At 31.3% G+C, this 18,736-nt stretch overlaps 1 protein-coding gene across 1 annotated transcript; it reads left to right on the top strand.

Moving 5' to 3' along the window:
• Positions 1-257: 257 nt before the first annotated feature.
• LOC129941721 (mpv17-like protein) lies at positions 258-15,519 on the top strand. The gene is made up of 4 exons (XM_056050421.1): positions 258-738; positions 832-923; positions 14,259-14,371; positions 14,743-15,519. The coding sequence occupies exons 1-4, from the start codon at positions 607-609 to the stop codon at positions 15,048-15,050; spliced, it is 645 nt and encodes a 214-aa protein (XP_055906396.1). The 5' UTR covers positions 258-606; the 3' UTR covers positions 15,051-15,519.
• Positions 15,520-18,736: the final 3,217 nt, after the last annotated feature.

The raw sequence follows: 18,736 nt of genomic DNA, 5'->3' as shown, positions 1-18,736 counted from the left end.
TCTATCGTGGATAAATAAATTAATTTAAAACTATTGCAAAGTGTTGTCGGAAATAAAAAGCTTTCTCGTTGCGAAAAAAGCTTTTACCATAAGATACAAAATAAATAACAAAATTTGCGCACTGAAATTATTACTTAAGCCCCATCACAAGTTCAATGAATTTCCATCTTTGATATGACGCGAAAACAATGAACTTCAAGAAATCAAAAATTAAATAAACAAAACTTTCAATCTACTTCAGCAACTAACGGTGGACGGACGCGACGACAGTCAGACGTCTAGAACATATGGACAGTCGGTCGGTGGAGTGACATGTCTGACGGCACGTTTAACGTTCATGCAATTGAAATAGTTCAAGTTTGACTCAGATAGGAGGCCAAAACTACAGCGAAATAGTCAGGAACTGACAACGAAACTTCTAAGCCATTTCTGTGCTATCTCCATGGACGTCAGTTTTCAAAGCATCAGTTTGTTCCCGGGTTCAGTATCGAATAGTTTGTCTGTGATTTTTCTCTTGGTCTTCCCCTCAATTTTCTTCCCGTGTAAACTATACTCGTGTCAATTTGGTGCACTATTGAATGTAACTGATTCCTTAAGTGAAAGATTATGTCAAAACTACTTTCGGCAGCTCGATTGGCTTTTAAGAAGCATCCTTTTGTCACAAACAGCGTCATTTACGGAAGTCTTTATGTGGGTGCGGAATATTCGCAGCAGTTTTTAACGAAACGTGTTTTTGTGGTAAACCATTTTTGTTTTTTAAATTCAATTGCATAATTTTCTTGTGATTTGTTGAGTTCTTTTTTGACACTGACGCATCTGACGTCTTTGCAGGACAAGAACCAGAAAAAGGATATTGATTATCCAACCATAGGTCGGTATGCCGTTATGGGGACATTTGTCTATTCACCAACACTCTACACATGGTTTGTTTTTTTGTTTTTGATTTTATTTGTTTAAATTTTTATGTTTTTATTATTCAAATGACGAGTGTTTTTGTTTACCGTTGAAAAAAGCTTTGGTTTTAATTTTTCTGTTTGTGTTTTTGGTTTTGTTGGTTTTGACGCACCCTTAAGTGCACCATTAGATTAATGGCACTTACACATTTTCTAAACGTAGTGGGTGAGCCTTTTTTTGGTTGAATTTGAATTGGAGAGCGGAGGTTTGTTTATGTTTATGATAGAAAAACAAGGTGCAATTTAACGGCAGAAAGACGTAATGTAGGTGAATGCATTTTTTGACGTTTCGATGCACGCATGACTAGAAAAAGTGAATGTGAGCACAACAACGACATAAAAAGCTTCTTTTTTAAACTAATTGAGGTAAAGTACATAAATATGCTGGGGTTTGTTTATCTTGATTGTTTGTTGTCAGGTACAGTTCTTTCTTTCTTCTATACTCGAATAAAATATTTGTGCGGAAATTCGCAATGAAAAAGCTCTTTGTGAGAAACTTGATTGTAAAATGTAGTTCAAAAACTCAAGTTGATGTTTTATGATTATGCGGACTTAAGGGGTTAGAAGGCAATTCACATTTTAATTTTTGTAACCTATTTCTTTGTGTATTTAAAAAGTGAAGTTAAACACAAAGTCATAGTGACAAATAAGTTCTTTTATGAATTTAATTATCATAATTATAAATATTTCAATCTGAAATACCACATAAGGCATTTATTAGAGCTTTGTTTGTTTTGAGAATCAAAAAGGCATAATTTTGTATAATTTACTTACAAGAAAGTAATAAACAAGGAATAGCAGTGGGTTAAGGTTTTGTTCCTTGAGCCTACTTTACAAAATAATGTTTTTACTAAATGACGTTTTGTAGCATTTTGGTAAACAAGAAACCGTTTGATACAACTGTTTTAAAATAAAAAAATTAGCTAGAAAGCAACTGATATTTATTTGAAATGATATTAAAAATTAAAGTTTAAAGCATCTTGCACATGAGCTACGAACTATGCAAACTGTGGATTTTCGCATGTTTTGATTTTTCCTTCACATGAGCCTTATTTCTATTCGCAGACAGCGACGAATTGTCAATTATGTCTCCATATTTTTCTCGTCCATAACCTTTCACACAAAACACAAAACAAGAGTAGTATAATTTTGATGTTAAGTTGAGCGCTAACAATTTATTCTTTGCAGTGTGGATGGTATGTGGAACGTTTGACAGTTCGTAGCAACCACAGTGCAATTCATTACTACCAAATTGTTTTTACAAAATTTTAGAGAAAAAAATTCAAATTTTATTATCCTAACATAAATGTCAATTTATTTTTTATAATTAAAATTTATTTTTGTTTGAAATTGACTTTTTGAAATGTGTAAAATCACGTTTTTGAACAAACGTTATTAACTTTCCATAGGAAGTTATTGTAATAGGTCCGATTTGTCAAATTGAAAATTTTGAAATTTCACGATGTTTCAAGGTCCCTAGAGTCGAAATAAAAGATTTTTAGAAAGATGTCTGTGCGTGCGTGTGTACGTACGTTCGTAAGTCCGTACGTTCGCGACGTTTTTTACGTCGTCCATAGCTCAAGAAACAGAAGAGATATCGATTTCAAATAAATTTTGTTGTACAGATAATAAGGCAGAAAGGGCTCTCAAAAAAATTGCGTTGGGTGGTTTTTTTACCACAGCAGTTTGAAAAAAAGGTGAACATTTTGGTTAACCCTAAATATCTTACGAACCAAAAGAGACTTGAATTAAATCTTATATAATACATTGTAATGTAATATCAAAGAACTATATTTTTTGAAAAAAAAAAACATTTAACGGGTTTTTTTAAAAATCAAAACAACTAAAAAAAAAATTTGTCACCTCCAAAATTGTACGAATAAAATATGATTTCATCTCTAAAACAATTTTGTGCAACGAAGAATAATGTTTTTGACATCTGATAAAATTTTGAGAAAAATCGAATTGAAAGTTGTTTTACAAAAAATAAAAATGTAAAAAACTCAAAGTTGGTAAAAATTGAATTTCGATTCAAATATTTTTTCAAAAACTTTAAATTTAGACTTCAAAATTATTTAATCTTATAATAAATATTAGTTTTAACATTCTGAAAAATGTTGAAAAAAATCGAGTTGACAGTTTTTTACAAAAAATAAAAACCTAGAAAAAAATTAATAAAAGTTGTTAAAAATTGATTTTCAAGACAAATATCTTTTCAAAAATTTGAGATAATAAATTCTAAATAATTTTGCTTATAAGAAATATTGTTTTCAACATTAGGACAAATTTTGAGAAAAATCAAATTGACAGTTTTTTTACAAAAAATTAAAAACCTAAAAACAATGTATAAAAGTTGGTAAACATTGATTTTCGACTCAAATATCTTTTCAAAAATTTTAAATATTGGCTTCAAACTTATTTTATTTCACAGAAAATATTCTTTTCGATATTCAGTAATTTGTATATAAAAATCCAACAGTCCGTTTTTTCATTAAAAAAAAAATCTACAAAAAATAGTACGCAAATTTGGTAAAAATAGACAAACTTTGAAGCAAGACAAATCGACAGACGGGATGGGAAGTTATCAGTGTGGGTCGCATCCCAGCCTATTTTTTTACAATTTTTTTTAAACTCAAATTTTGAGTACAACTGTTTTAAAAATTTTGTTGTGCAGATAGGCAGAAAGATACAGAAAGGGCTCTCAAGAAAATTGCGTGGCTGGTTGTTACCATAGCCGTTTAAAACAAAGTTGAAAATTTTGGTTACTTACCAATGATGCTATAGACTTGAATTAAATTTTTTATTATATATTGTAACGTTATTCCAAATCAGTATATTTTTGTAAAAAAAAATCTAATCAAGGGTTTTTTTATAGATCAAAAAAACTAAAAAAAAATTTGCCACCTCTAAAATTTTACGAACGCAAAATGATTTTATCTTCAAAACAGTTTTGTGCAAAAAAAAAAAACCTTTTTAACATCTGGTAAAATTTTGAGGAAAATCGAATTCACAATATTTTTTATAAAAAATAAAAACCTAAAAAAACATTTACTAAAAGTTGGTAAAAATTGAATTTCGACTCAAATATCTTTTCAAAAATTTGAGATAAAAATTTGGCTTTATGCTAATTTTATCTTTTACAAAAATATTGTTGTCAACATTCAGTAAAATTTTGAGAAAAATCGAATTGGTAGTTTTTTTTACAAAATATAATAACCTATCACAAAAAACAGTACTAAACCTTAGTAAAATGTTACTTGTGATTCAAATAGCTTTTTAAAAATTAAAAATATTGTGTTCAAACTTTTTTTTTATTTCACAGAAAATATTGTTTTCGATATTCAGTAGTTTTTTTTTTATAAAAATCCAACAGTCCGTTAAAATCTACAAAAAATTGTACGCAGATTTGGTTAAAATTGATGTGGGTTCTTGATATCTCTCAAATTAATTTCATTCATCTATTCATTGGTACAAATTTTTTTTCGAATAAAAATCTATTCAACAAAACTAGACTTTCAAGCTAAACTTTTTCTTGATATGAAAAATATTGTTGGTAAAACTGACAACTTTTTTAAACCAGACGGAATGGGAAGTTATCAGTGTGGGTAGCATAAAAGCCACTTTTGTAAATTAATATTAATTTCGTATGGCGTAGTATTATTATAGTATTTTATACAACTCAAAACATCTTCATAAGTTCTTAGACTTCACCATTGAACCATTTTTGCTAAAACGGTTCAAAAAGAAACAAGCAAATACTAGTGAACATTAATTTTTGTTCTTGTAATCCATCGTCAAACTATTATATCAAGTTTTTGAATACGCACTAAAAATCAGCACAAAAAGCTATATCCCAAAACTAGGAAACTAGTAAATTCAATGTTTACTCAAAACTTAAGTTTATCTTCAAAACTTAGTTAATTAAATAATTTAAGACAAGAAAAGAGCTTATTCAGAAAAAAATATATGTAATTTCATTAGTCCAGTTCATTGGCGGTGGCCGTATTTTTGTATTGAAAGAATCCAAGTAAAAATTCGAATTTTGACCAAAAAAAAATGTAATCATTTTGAAAACATTATGGCGTCTTATTTAAAGCAACATAAATCCAACTTTCCATATTTAAACTTAATTAACGCTGCAAGAGCTAGTATGGACAGACAGTTGACGGACGGATGCACCAGACGCCGGACACACGTTTTTAAATCTTTAAATACTTTTTTTGAAGTTTGTCCCTTAGACAGCTGTTACCTGATTCATGCTTAGTTTGGTTTTGCCACTTTATAAGTAATAGACTTATACCTGAACAAAAAGTCCTACAAGGTAACTTTTGGTGAACGCATTACGTCGCATCGTGGGCATTAGACGTAACTTGCAAGCTCGTGCAATTTGTTGTGAGGCTATATGAAGGCACTTGTCTGCGCAGATAATCCCGAGAGGATTGACGCCTTTGAATAAAAAGTACGCCCCATACTGGTCCATACGGCAAAATGTGATCGAAAATTGTCTATCTAGGTTTTCTAAAAGTTTATTCATTTTATTTAAACACATAGGGACTTTCGAGTTATAGTTTTGAAAAAAAAAGTTTTAAAGGGTTAGACTCGATTTGAGTAAAATTAATTATTTAATTACTTACACCAGTTCAGTATTTGTCTAGTTCACTTCAAATTTCCAGATCATATTTTTAAGATACTCAAATTTATTAAGAAAATGATGAAAAATAATGCCCATAGTATTAAATTTAAAAATATAACTTCAAAATATGTTTAGTTTCAAAAATTTAAAAGCCATTAGGTTACACAAAAAACATACATTTTTCGTTTTTTTTTTTTTTTTAATTGTAATACCGTTTTTTTTATAATGCTGTTATTTAGTAAATGTTATTATACGTTTTACATTTGATTTTTCAAAAAGTATTTGAAACGTTTTGGTGATATTTAATTTTGGAAACAATAAAATTAATAGTTTCTTTAAAGTCATCATTAAATATTTTTAACAAAAAAAATTTAAAACTATAATTAGTGTTATATGGGGCATCTTTTTGACAGAAGCCAAAAAAAAAAAAATGCTGGACAATATTTTTAAAAACTTTATCGATTCCTTTTTGGGTCCATTTAAATGTTTGTTTTTGCCAAAATATTTGTATAGGGACTACTGTTAATTTTGATCTTTACACACTCGAATCTGCTTTAAAAAATCTGAAGACCCCTTCAAATTCAAACTCGAAACTTGGCAATCATGCTTCAAACATTGATGATATTTTTGAAACCAATCAATTAATGTTTAGGAATTTTCAAAATTCCAAACAGACCTGAATTCCGTTTTGAGCCTCTACCCTAAAAAATTTCTTCTGAAGTTATCCTACCACAAGATTAAAAGAGAATCCAATTAAATAAACTGTTTGAAAAAGAATTTTGAACTAAAGTTATTTGGAACAAATTTCGTTTCAATTGTTGCTACGTATGTTCTGTCATTTCTTCCTACAAATTCTGAACTAGTTAATATTTCGTCAATCATTTGGCAGTCCCATAAATCTTCACTGAATTTGTATAGTAAATTTAACTTTTAAATATAAAAATATAAGTTGCTTATTGTTAACAAAGATTTGTATATGTACGTATTTTCACTTAACCCTTATTTATTTTAAATTACCATTTTTTAATCCCTTAAAAGAGTTAAATAAACAAACAAAATACCTTATTTTATTTATTCTACTTAAGTGTATTATTTTGTACATTTTATAGTACGTGTACTTTAGGGAATTGTGTAAACTGTTCCTAATTTATTATTATTTGTATCGCAAGTTGTTATTACAATTATATATTTCCTTTCTACAAGTACCCCTTTTCAATTTGTAGTTAACCTAGAAAAATTATATGAAGGGTTTTTGTTGTTTTTTATAAGATAATAAACAACTAGTTTTTTTATCTTTCAAAAGCTATAAGTTTAATCAAATTGAATTGGTTGGTTTAAATTTACTAATAAATATAATTACGTTATAAAAAAACTTTTATATCTGCAGTCGGCCACTCTGAAAACCGTAAACTTTTTTTCTTTTGATAAAACTGATTGCAAATAATATACGATAGAATATATTTGCGAACTTTCTTTTGATGATAAGAATTTGCAAACTAGGTTAGATTATTTGATATTGATAGTTTGGATTTTGCTCTTTTTTCGCAATGCCTTAGGCTTAGGTTTTAGAAGAACTTAGCATTTCTATGATAAACGTTCCGTTGAACTTTTGTTGGATTGAAATTACTCATTTGGTAAATTATCAATATTTGCAATAAAGTATTTTTAAATGTATAACCAAATAACAAAAATTGGAAAATTTGATGCCAAAGTATTTTACAGTAAGATGAAGATTTTTGGATTGAAGGAGAAAGTTGATGATGAAATATAGTAAGATTTTAGGAACCTCCTGGTCTTGGCAGAAAAATTATTCCATTAAGTTTCTTTGTTAAATTAATTAATAAGTTCAATTTTTTTACTGTTTTTGCTAATCTCAAGGATTTGATGAAAAGCAAATAAGCTTAATAGCACCTATTATTAGAATTTTCAACTCTAGACTGCAGAATTCCATCCACTGTTATGTGATTAGATGAACCGATGTTATATGGATACAGCAAATTGCTAAAAACTGTGATTTAAACTTTAGAAAAATGTTAAGCGATATCAAGAAGTATTTAGAAGATTATCTTTTATATTGCTAAAAATGATACACTTTACACTTTACTCAATAGTTTCTGTCTTTAAATTATAAAAGAGGCTGGGATGCGACCCACACTGATAACTTCCCATCCCGTCTGTCGATTTGTCTTGCATAAAAGTTTGTCTATATGTACTCGTATCAATTTTTACCAAATTTGCGTACTATTTTTGTAGATTTTATTTTTTATGAAAAAACGGACTGTTGGATTTTTATAAAAAAATTACTGAATATCGAAAACAATATTTTCTGTGAAATAAAATAAGTTTGAAGCCAATATTTTTAAGTTTTGAAAAGCTAATTGAGCCGAAAGTAAATGTTTACGAAGTTTTAGTATTGCTTTTTTTTAGAGTTTTATTTTTTTTAAAAAAACTGTCAATTCGATTTTTAAAAATTTTACCAAATGTTGAAAACAATATTTCTTATGAGATAAAATTACTTTGAAGCCAATATTTAAAATTTTTAAAGAGATATTTGAGTCGAAAATCAATGTTTACCAACTTTTATAAATTTGTTTTTTTTTTTTGTAAAAAAACTATCAATTCGATTTTTTTCAAACTTTAATTGTATGTTGACAACAAAATTTTTTGAAAGATAAAAGCCAATATCTCAAAGTTTTGAAAAGATATTCGAGTCGAAAATCAATTTTTACCAACTTTTATAAATTTTTTTTTAGGTTTTTATTTATTTGTAAAAAAAACTGTCGATTCGATTTTTCTCTACATTTTTCAAAATGTTGAAAACAATATTTCTTATAAGATAAAATAAGTTTGAAGCCTAAATTTCAAGATTTTGAAAAGATATTTGAATCGATATTCAATTTTTACCAACTTTGAGCAATGTTTTTTTTTAGGTTTTTATTTTTTATTAAAAAAACTGTCAATTCGATTTTTCTCAAAATTTTATCAGATGTCAAAAACATTATTCTTCGTTGCACAAAATTGTTTTAGAGATGAAATCGTATTTCAGTCGTAAAATTTTGGAGGTGGCAAATTTTTTTTTTCAGTTTTATTGATTTAAAAAAAAACCGTTACATTGTTTTTTTTTTTCAAAAAAATATAGCTGTTTGGTATCACGTTACAATATATTATATACAATTTAATTCAAGTCTCTAGCGTTTTTGGTTCGTAAGATATTTAGGGTTAACCAAAATTGTCACCTTTTTTTCAAACTGCTATGGTAAAAAAACCACCCACGCAATTTTCTTGAGAGCCCTTTCTGCATCTTTCTGCCTTATTATCTAGATAACAAAATTTATTTGAAGTTGATATCTCATCTGGTTCTTGAGCTATGGACGACGAAAAAAAACGTCGCGAACGTACGGACGTACGGACGTACAAACGTACGTACACACGCACGCACAGACATCTTTCTAAAAATCTTTTATTTCGACTCTAGGGACCTCGAAACGTCGAGAAATGTCAAAATTTTCAATTTGACAAATCGGACCCATTACAATAACTTCCTATGGGAAGTTAATAACAAGAACTTAATCTAAAACCAAAAAAATTTAAAAAAAAACTTGGTATTATTATTTTTTGTTTTATATAAATCTTAAAACTAAATTAAAAAAACCGAAACCCATTATAATACTTAAGTTTCTTTAAACTAACCAAAACCAATATAATATTACTTAAAAATGCTTAAAACTACTTAAAAAATAAAACAACCCCAGAAATCGTTTTTTATTGTGTGTTTTTTTTATAATTTTTGTTTGATGCCACCCTAACTGTCCCTAACCTAATCCTGCCAAGACCAAACGCCCTAGACAACTTTAAATGACATTCTCAATTTGAAGTCACAAACTGGTACTCCTGCTTCACCCTATCTCTTCGGTCCCTGTCGGAAACAGTCCTACTGAACCGAGGCACTCGGCTCCGTCCAGTGCGAGGACGTCTTGACTGTAAAGGAGTCGCCCATCTACAGTTTTACAGCTGACGTAGTAGATTAGTGAAACCTAATATTTCTGTCGAAATACGAGTACTGATCCAACCAGATGCCAAGGTACTTTACTACACTCCTATTCGCCAGTGGCTGTCGAGTTGGTCCAACGATCACTAGATTTTTCCTGATATTTTTTGTATCCCTTGAGGTTCCATACAGTGGAGTCTTAAACAGAATAATTTTAAATTCCAGGTATCACAATAAGGACGTAGTTTTGGATATAAATTTAATCCTAGATATTTCGCGCTCGAGAATGAAGACAGAATTTGATCGTTCAATTGGGGTAGGGTGAAGGTAGGTCTTAGTTCAGTTTTGCTCTGATTAACACCTAGCCCAGCTGCTAACTTTCTTCAGAGCTACGGTGACGAACTTTTCCGACACCACTTAAACCAAATCATCGGAATAAGCTTCCGCCTCCACTCCACAGCTTTTTAGCTTTGTGGCGATTTTATTAAAAGAGCAGAGAGAAAACACCTCCTTAGGGAGTTCCTCTACTCACATGCCATCCAAACATGGAGATTTAACTGGAGAGAAAGTATTAACAGCCCAGGAAATGCTTTTTCTTGTAATAACTGAATTATTATTTGCAATAGGTACATATCTTTCAAGATATTTCAGTCAAAACATCTAGTTTAATACTTCATTGTTTTTTTGTATTTATTTTACTTTTAATTGTATTTTTTCTACAGTTTTAACAAAAATAAATAAATACAAAATAATAAACTTATTATAAAACATTCTACTGAACATCTTTCTTTGTTCCTAAGAATTCTGAGTCAAAAATCAATTTTAATAAATTTTCTGTAGTTTCGTTTATACATTCTGATTATATCTTTCCTTAAAACCTATTTTCACCAATTGCTAGTTTTTTTTCAAGTGTTTAATGTATAATATAATTGAAGTCACTAAAGTTGATGTGCGGAAGAGTGAAGAGATTTCCAAAAAAGAAATGCTACAACTTATTCTTAAAAGAATTGATAAACAGGATTTGAATATCAAACTACTAAGCGAAAAAGTCGCTCTTAAAAAACAATGATGGACAGAACACTTAAAATCGCTATATGGAATGCAAACGGTCTTATACAACATTCATCCGAATTAAAACTCTTTTTAGATCTAGAACATATCGATATTTGCCTGGTGTCCAAAACTCATTTCTTCAATGGGCAATGTCTGGATGTTACCACGCTCCACATCCAGCTGACAAGGCAAGAGGTGGATCGGCGATTCTTATAAAAGAAAGCTTAAAACATTATGAAGGAGCCAAGTTTACTAGTGAAAATATGCAAGTAACAACTATTAGTATTGGTATGAAAAAGAAAGAGTTTAAGATAGCAGCTATATACTACCCACCAAGGCGCTTCCTGACAGAAGATGACTATACAGATCTATTTAATCTTCTTGGGCATAACTTTCTTGTTGGCGGAGACTTCAATGCGAAACACACCCATTGGGGTTCAAGACTTATATCAACAAAAGGCAAAAGACTTTTCCAAGCAGGCCGTAAATACAATTGCGAATTCTATTCCTCCAGGTCGCCAACTTACTGGCCTTCCGATACTAACAAAATAACAAACCTTATTGACTTTTTCATAGCTAAAGGAATCAAACGAAATCACATTAGTGTCGAAGGTAATTATGACCTGTCATCAGATTATACTCCAGTGATTCTATCACTAAGTGAATCGGAAGTACTAGAAAAAAGTAATCCAAAGCTTGTAAATAAGAAAACAAACTGGAGTGATTTTAGAGAAAAGCTTTTAAGTTTTATAAATTTAAGAACTCCTATGGATACAATCGAGCAAATTGACCATGAAGTGGAACAATTTATTGCTGATGTGCAACAGGCCACTGAAGAAAGTACTCCAACATTTTCTAATAGAAGACAAAATGAAATAAAATATAAGATTGTTGATAATAGAGAAAAGAAGAGCTTGAAGAAAATGGCAAAATACTGGATTTCCAGATGATAAAACAATGTTTAACCGTATAAGCAACAATCTTAAAAAACAAATTTACAAATTTAAAAATGATTCACTCAGTACATTCCTAAGGAATTTAACGACTGATGCTTCATCCGATTTTTCGCTATGGAAAGCAGCCAAGCGCCTGAAAAGGCCGCAATTACAAAACTCGCTGGGAAATGAAATGGATCGGTAACCCGAAAGAAAAAGCTTCCCATTTCGATGAACATCTTGCGAATGTTTTTAAGCCATACTCATCAAACGCGTTGTTGATAAGATAGATGAAAGTGAAATACCAATTGTGAGACCTAAAGAAATAAAAAGTATGTGTTTACAGCAACTACCAAATAAAAAATCACCAGGTTACGATCTAATTACTGCTCAGGTTATGAAAGAAATGCCATTGAAAGCCTTCATAAAACTCCAATATATAATAAATGCATGCCTTAAGCACCGGTATGTCCCGCACCATTGGAAAATTGCTGAAGTAATTGTCATACCAATTACCAACCACCTACAGAAGTTACGGCTTACAGACCAATATCGCTTATACCAATTATGGCAAAAGTTTTTGAAAAACTGCTTCTGAAGAGACTTAGCAAAATCATAGAAGAAAGAAGGTTAATCCCAAACCATCAGTTTGGCTTTAGAAATAAACATTCCACGATAGACCAAGTTCATAGAATATCGGATGTAATAGAAAAAGCATTAGAAGAAAAACAGGTTTGTTCAGCTATTTTCTTAGATGTTGCTCAAGCTTTTAATAAGGTTTGGCATGAGGGACTTGAGTACAAACTGCAAAGGGATCTTCCCAGGCAGTACTTTGAAATAATAAAATCGTACATCTCAGACCGCTTGTTTAGAGTAAGGTACGATCAAGAATACTCGGAATTGAAGAAAATAGAAACCGGTGTACCACAAGGAACTGTCCTAGGTCCTACACTGTATTTACTATACGCAAGGGATATTCCAGTTGGTAATCACACCATAATGGCTACTTTTACAGATGATAGCGTAATTTTGGTACCCGACAAATGTGTCTCTAAGATAGCAGTAAAACTAAAAAATGCCGTCAACACAGTGAGAGCTTGGACCGGAAAATGGCGTATCAAACTCAATGAAACAAAATCTTCACATATAAACTTTACAAATAAAAAGATAAACAATATTCCAATAATCATTAATAATCAAGCTGTACCTTACGCCAATACGGCCAAATACCTTGGAATTACTTTGGATGCAAAGCTTAAGTGGAAAGAGCACATCAAAAAGAAAAGAGAAGAACTAAACTTGAAATATAGAAAAATGTACTGGTTGCTTGGTAACAACTCTGATTTATCAATCCAAAACAAAATAATGCTGTATAATCAAAAACTAAAGTCTGTTTGGACCTATGGAATCCAATTATGGGGCTGTACAAAGAAAACAAATACCGAAATCATCCAAAAATTCCAAAACAAAGTCCTTCGTGGAATAGTTAATGCACACCTTGGTACATAAGAAATACCGATCTTCATCGTGACTTACAAATAGAAATGGTTACAGGAGTTGTTAAAAAATACGCTGTAGCGCACAACCAGAGACTGCAAAGTCATACTAACTCTGAAATGGAGTCCGTCTTGAATATAAGAAACCATGTTCGGAGATTAAGAAGAACCAAGCCTCATGAGCTTATGGTCTAAAAAACATGGGAAAGTATTAAAAGTTTAAACTTCCCCCAAAGTGATTGTACAAAATTAAGAAAGAAAAATCGGAAGTCGATCCTTCAAGATTGGTCTTGATGAAGAGGTGGTTTTAGTATTTAAAAGTCCCACACTACTTGGTGTCGAATACTGCCAAGATGTCTTTTGAAGATCTCCTCCTGTCAAAAAAAAACTAAAGTTATGATTTCGAGATAGTTTGGGTCAAATTTTTTTTAAAACTATTATAGTAAAAAAAAAACATCCATTCATATTTGTTTTAAAGCCTTTTCTGCAGTTTTTGCGGTTACTTTCTGGGATTAAACATTTTTTTTAAGTCAATATCTATGCTGGTTCTTGAGATATAGTTGACAAAAAAGCTAAACGGGCGTACTTAAATACGGACACAGATACATTACTTTGATAACCTATGATTGAAATCCTAAGTAACTTAAAACATCGAGTAAAGTCTAAGTTTTTAATTTGAAAAATCGGAAAAGTTACAATAACTTCCTATAAGAAGTAAATTATCTTACCCAATTTCTGTTATTAGAACAGTCAAATTTGGTTCCATTTTAATATAATATCAAATTCAAGCGTTCAAAGATATTAAAATTTTGAAAATGTAATTATTCACGAAAAAAAAACTGTAGCACATTCTTTTCCGCACAAAAGGTGACCTTTTGCACTTTTAATTGTATGAGTGTTTCAGTTTATAAAATAGCACCAATATTTATAAATATTTAATAAATATCTCCTCACTTACGCACAAAATATTAATAAAATTAATATAAATCTTTATTTCAGTTTTTCTCTTCTTGTATTGTTTTTTATTTCTTCTTCCTTTGCACAATTAGCACAACACACAAAACACAAAGCAGCAAATGTAATGGAATAATTAATAATAATAGTTAAAATAGCTGTATCAATATTATATTATTAAAGATACTTATCAATAATTCATTTATTTATAATATAATTCAATATTCTTTCCATTGCACGATTAAGGTACAAATGGCTGGACCGTACATTCCCAGGCACTGCCAAATCGATCATCGTTAAGAAATTGCTTATCGATCAATTTGTCCTGACGCCATTCCTTTTGACAGTTTTCTATACAGGTAAGCAGGCACAAGCAGACATCAGCTGGTAATAGAGTCACTTAACTCCATCCAATGGGTAGAGAGTGGGTATCCTTTGCCTTGCAATCCTTTCCTGATGCTCCCATCTTCTTCCTTCATAAATTAACAACAAAAGACTTAACAACTTGGCAAAGGATAGCAATAGCAAAACGATGACTGCTGTGCTATGTATAGCTGGATGGTGCTGGATGGAGGTGGATGTCGCTGATGGTTGTTAAGTTGGCTCTTGCTCCTGTGGGTGGCAGTTCGATATTAGTTTCCTTATTGTCCTCTTCATTCTTAATCTGAAACCTTCCTTTATTTACGTTGGTTCTTTTTTTTCTTTCTCGGCAATAATGTGGCGTTCCTAGGAATGTCCTTAATGGAGAATGCAGATGACCCGTTCATGGAATTGCGAGAGAAATTCCTGCCAACTTTTGTACGCTCGTGTATTTTCTGGCTACCGGTACAGACGGCGAACTTCATCATGATACCACCAAGGTTTCGAGTAATCTACATGGGAGTCTGTGGATTCATGTGGGTCAATATCCTTTGCTGGATAAAACGACAACAAGTGACGGTGTTGGCGGCAGCGGGCGTAGATGTCCCATCAGCAACGCCAGCAATCGCAACAGGAAGGACGACAAGGCTGGCGGTGGAGGAGGACAATTCCGAATAAATTGCCATCCTACCAGATGCTGATTTTGCCTTTGCCTTAGCCTGCTCCTCTCGCTCGCTGTTCGCTATTCAGCTTTATATAGGAACATGTATACTGTGTTTTTGTGAGTGCGGCCAAGATAAATCGATGTTGATGGCCCATTGAACAATGGACGAAGGATTTGGCTTGCAAAAGGATACTCTCTTGGATTAAGGCTAAATGCTATTTTTATATAGATACTTTTATAGATAAATTTTTATATACAGATATATATTTAAGTGATAGGAATATTCTTTTTATTTTTTTTTTAAATTGTTATCCTTATTTTGCAAGGACATTCCAAGTTTTTTTTATTTTTGTATTGTATTTCTTTTGTATATCACATAAATCTGTGCCCATTATAATGTTGGCCGCCATTGCTTATTGTAGGTTAGCAAAAATTAAGTGGACTTTGTAAAATAAATATGTATTCAAGAAGTTAAAAACGAAAGATTGGTTTGTTCTCTTATTTTTTGGCATCGACAACAAAAGGATTTGGATTTTTACAGTTATTCGCTGGCAAAGGAATTTCGAGAAAGGAACCTTATATTCTTGGAATTCCTGAAATAATTTGTAATGAAGGATTTGATTTGGGCTTTGTTACTGTGTTATTATTGAAGGATGCTAATCAATCAATTTCTTTTGAAAATCAGCTTAAATTTCAATATTTAATTAGAAAATTTTCTTAGAAAGCTGAGGCTTGATACTTGAGTGGAATTACAATCCATGTTCTTATTTGAATTCTGGTTAATGCTTTGTCTTAGCAAATGAATCATCAAAAGGGACAGAGTTGCCATACCACCCTCGAAAATAGCAAAATAAAAAAACAAGTTTAATTAGTTCCAATTTAAATTTGCTAATTTTTCAAAATAAATAAAGATTAAGAATTTATGTTTTATATCAATTGTTAAATCAAATAGTTTATTATTAAAGACACACTGACAAGGTCCTATTTTGATGCGACTCATTTGCTGTATTTAATTCCGAGTTGAACTATTCTGGATAAATGAATTTTAATATTATGAACCTCATTGAGCGTTTTGGAAAGCAAAATTGTTTCAGCTGCTCACAAAAAGCAGACAAACATTTATTAGATTTAGATATTGAAAATTGCTGCAACCCTAAATTCAACAGCTTTTTAACAATTTATACTAATATTATAAAGCTGAAGGGTTTGTTTGTCTGTTTGTTTGTTTGTTTGAACACTCCAATCTCAGGAACTAATAGTCTGACTTGAAATTTTTGTAATAGTTAGATAGCCCATTTATTGAGAAAGAACATAGGCTATATAAAATCACGCTAAGTTTAATACAGCGATAAAGAATTTTTGAAAATCGTTTTAAGGGAAGAAGCTGTTAAATTTTTGCAATATATGACAGAATTTTTTCACTTTATTAGTTCTTAAAGAAAAAGTCTGTGACAGTATATATCTATCTTTTAAAGTTGACTCATTCCAACATTTGTTCCAAAATAAAGCATGCAAGTAACGCCCGCTGCTGGAGACAGGTTTTAATATATAAAAATTTGAAATCAATTTAAATTCAACAATATGTTGATTCAGTGGTTCTCTCAAATAGCCAAATGTGTCAGAAATTCTTCTAAAGCTTTGAATTTCTTTTTTGAGCGCCCACTTGTTCTGGATCAGCTGTTCTTTTATATATAAAACACTTAACAAAAATTATTATATTGGTTGAACGCAGCCACGCATGCGTTGCCATCTTTTTATTATACCTCGTTTCCATTTTTTTAATGGAATAAAGAAGTGACGTTGGAAATTATCGACTTCAAAATGAGTTTCAAGAGGGTTTAATTCAGCGGACACAATTTTTTTCATAAATGTTGAAAATTATGTTTGTTTCTTTGACACAGCGGGTTATTGGTTAATTTTTCGCTTAATTAACTCTGTGTGAACCTTCTCTAAACAAACAACGTATTCGAAGTTGTCGCGATGGAGCATACAAATTTATTAAAGACAAGGAATCTTTAAAGTCTATGCTATTGCGTTTGATAAAACCGAGCATGGAATTTGCATTGGATACACTAACTTCAATGTGCTTAACAAAGTTAAGCTTAGAGTCAAAAACTACACCAAGATCTTAGTTCTCCCTTATACTTTCTAGAACTTGATACTTAATTTTGTATTCAAAGATAATTTCACAAAAGTTGCATTGACATTTAGCGACATTTAAATATAATTGGTTTTTCTAGCACCATTGGGATAATTTCGAAATTTTATCTTGTAAGAGATGAAAAAAACTTTAAGTCATCGGTGAATCATTTATAATAATTATTAAAAGAAGGGGTCCATGATGGCTACCTTTGGGCACAAAAGATGATGCCAAAATAAGTTTTGAGAGAACTTCGTCAATGCAAACAAATTGAACATGACCCTCGAGATAAGATTCTAACCATTTTAAAAACTTAGAAGACGAAGTTTTTTATTAACTTCCCATAGGAAGTTATTGCAATGGGTTCGATTTGTCAAATTGAAAATGTTGTCATTTCTCGACGTTTCAAGGTCCCTACAGTCGAAACAAAAGATTTTTAGAAAGATGTCTGTGCGTGCGCGTGTACGTACGTAAGTGACGTTTTTTTCGTCCAACTAAGATTTTCCTAATATAGTAATCAAGAATGCGCTCCAAGTTTTTAAGCACAAAAGATATTAAGCTTAATAGTCTGAAATCCTTCGCGGATTCGTGACCACGCCTACCTACTCTCGGGATAAAAACTACTTTGACCTGTCTCCACGACATGGGCACATGTTTGAGAAGGAGGCATCCTTTGAAAATTTGTTCCAGCCATGGAGCTGCCACATCATCCAACTTTTGAAGCATAACTGGCAGTACGCCATCCATGCCTGGGGATTTATATGGAGAAAAAGTATTGATGGCCAACAAAATATTTTCTCTAGTTATAACGGAATTGACTTGCTCCACATGAGCTACGTTTAGCTCTGTGGTTTCAAGCGGTTCGGGATTATCACTCTCGTAACCCGGAAAGTGCGTCTTCAGCAGTTGCTCAAGAGATTCGGCTGGAGAGTCTGTCCAGGTTCCAACAGGATTTTTTAGAAATGAAGTATTACAATGTTCCTTCGATAAAACTTAGCACTTATGTCTTCGATTGATTGGCAGTATTCTCTCCAGCCTTGTCTTTTGGCTGATAACAGGGCTTGCTTTTAAATTTTAAGTCGTTATACGGTTGGTAAAACTTATATTTGTGGCAGATATTGAAAATTGTCCTCGTCATTTTCCTAAGACTCGACAGTTCTTCATTCCACCAAGAAGGAACGGTTTTACGGCTATATTTAACTGGGAAAGGGACTCTAAAAGCTTTACCTGTAGAAGTTTCAAAGGTTTTCACCTTTGATTCAAGGTCTCCTATTGATTCAGTGAGATTGGGTAAGTTGCTTAGTTCGGAATTAGCAGTTTGACTGAATTTCGTTTAGTCAGTTCTTTTAGGATTTCTATAAGGCGGAGGTTTTTTCGACTCGAAATTAATTTGAAAAAGAATCCACTTGTGATCCGAAAACGAATTCAAAGGGGATACTCTCCAATTCTCCACTAATAAATTAAGGTTGCTTACCAAAGTAACATCAAGCACATCCTCCCATCCATCATAATTCTCCGAGCTCGAGAAGAAGAAAGTGGGAGTATTGCCTCTTTTACAAA

The sequence above is a fragment of the Eupeodes corollae genome, chromosome 1 (genome assembly GCF_945859685.1).
Source record: "Eupeodes corollae chromosome 1, idEupCoro1.1, whole genome shotgun sequence".
In the NCBI taxonomy this organism is placed as follows: Eukaryota; Metazoa; Arthropoda; class Insecta; order Diptera; family Syrphidae; genus Eupeodes; species Eupeodes corollae.
Note: the sequence above shows the minus strand (reverse complement) of the source record. Positions and strands in the feature narration are given on the sequence as shown.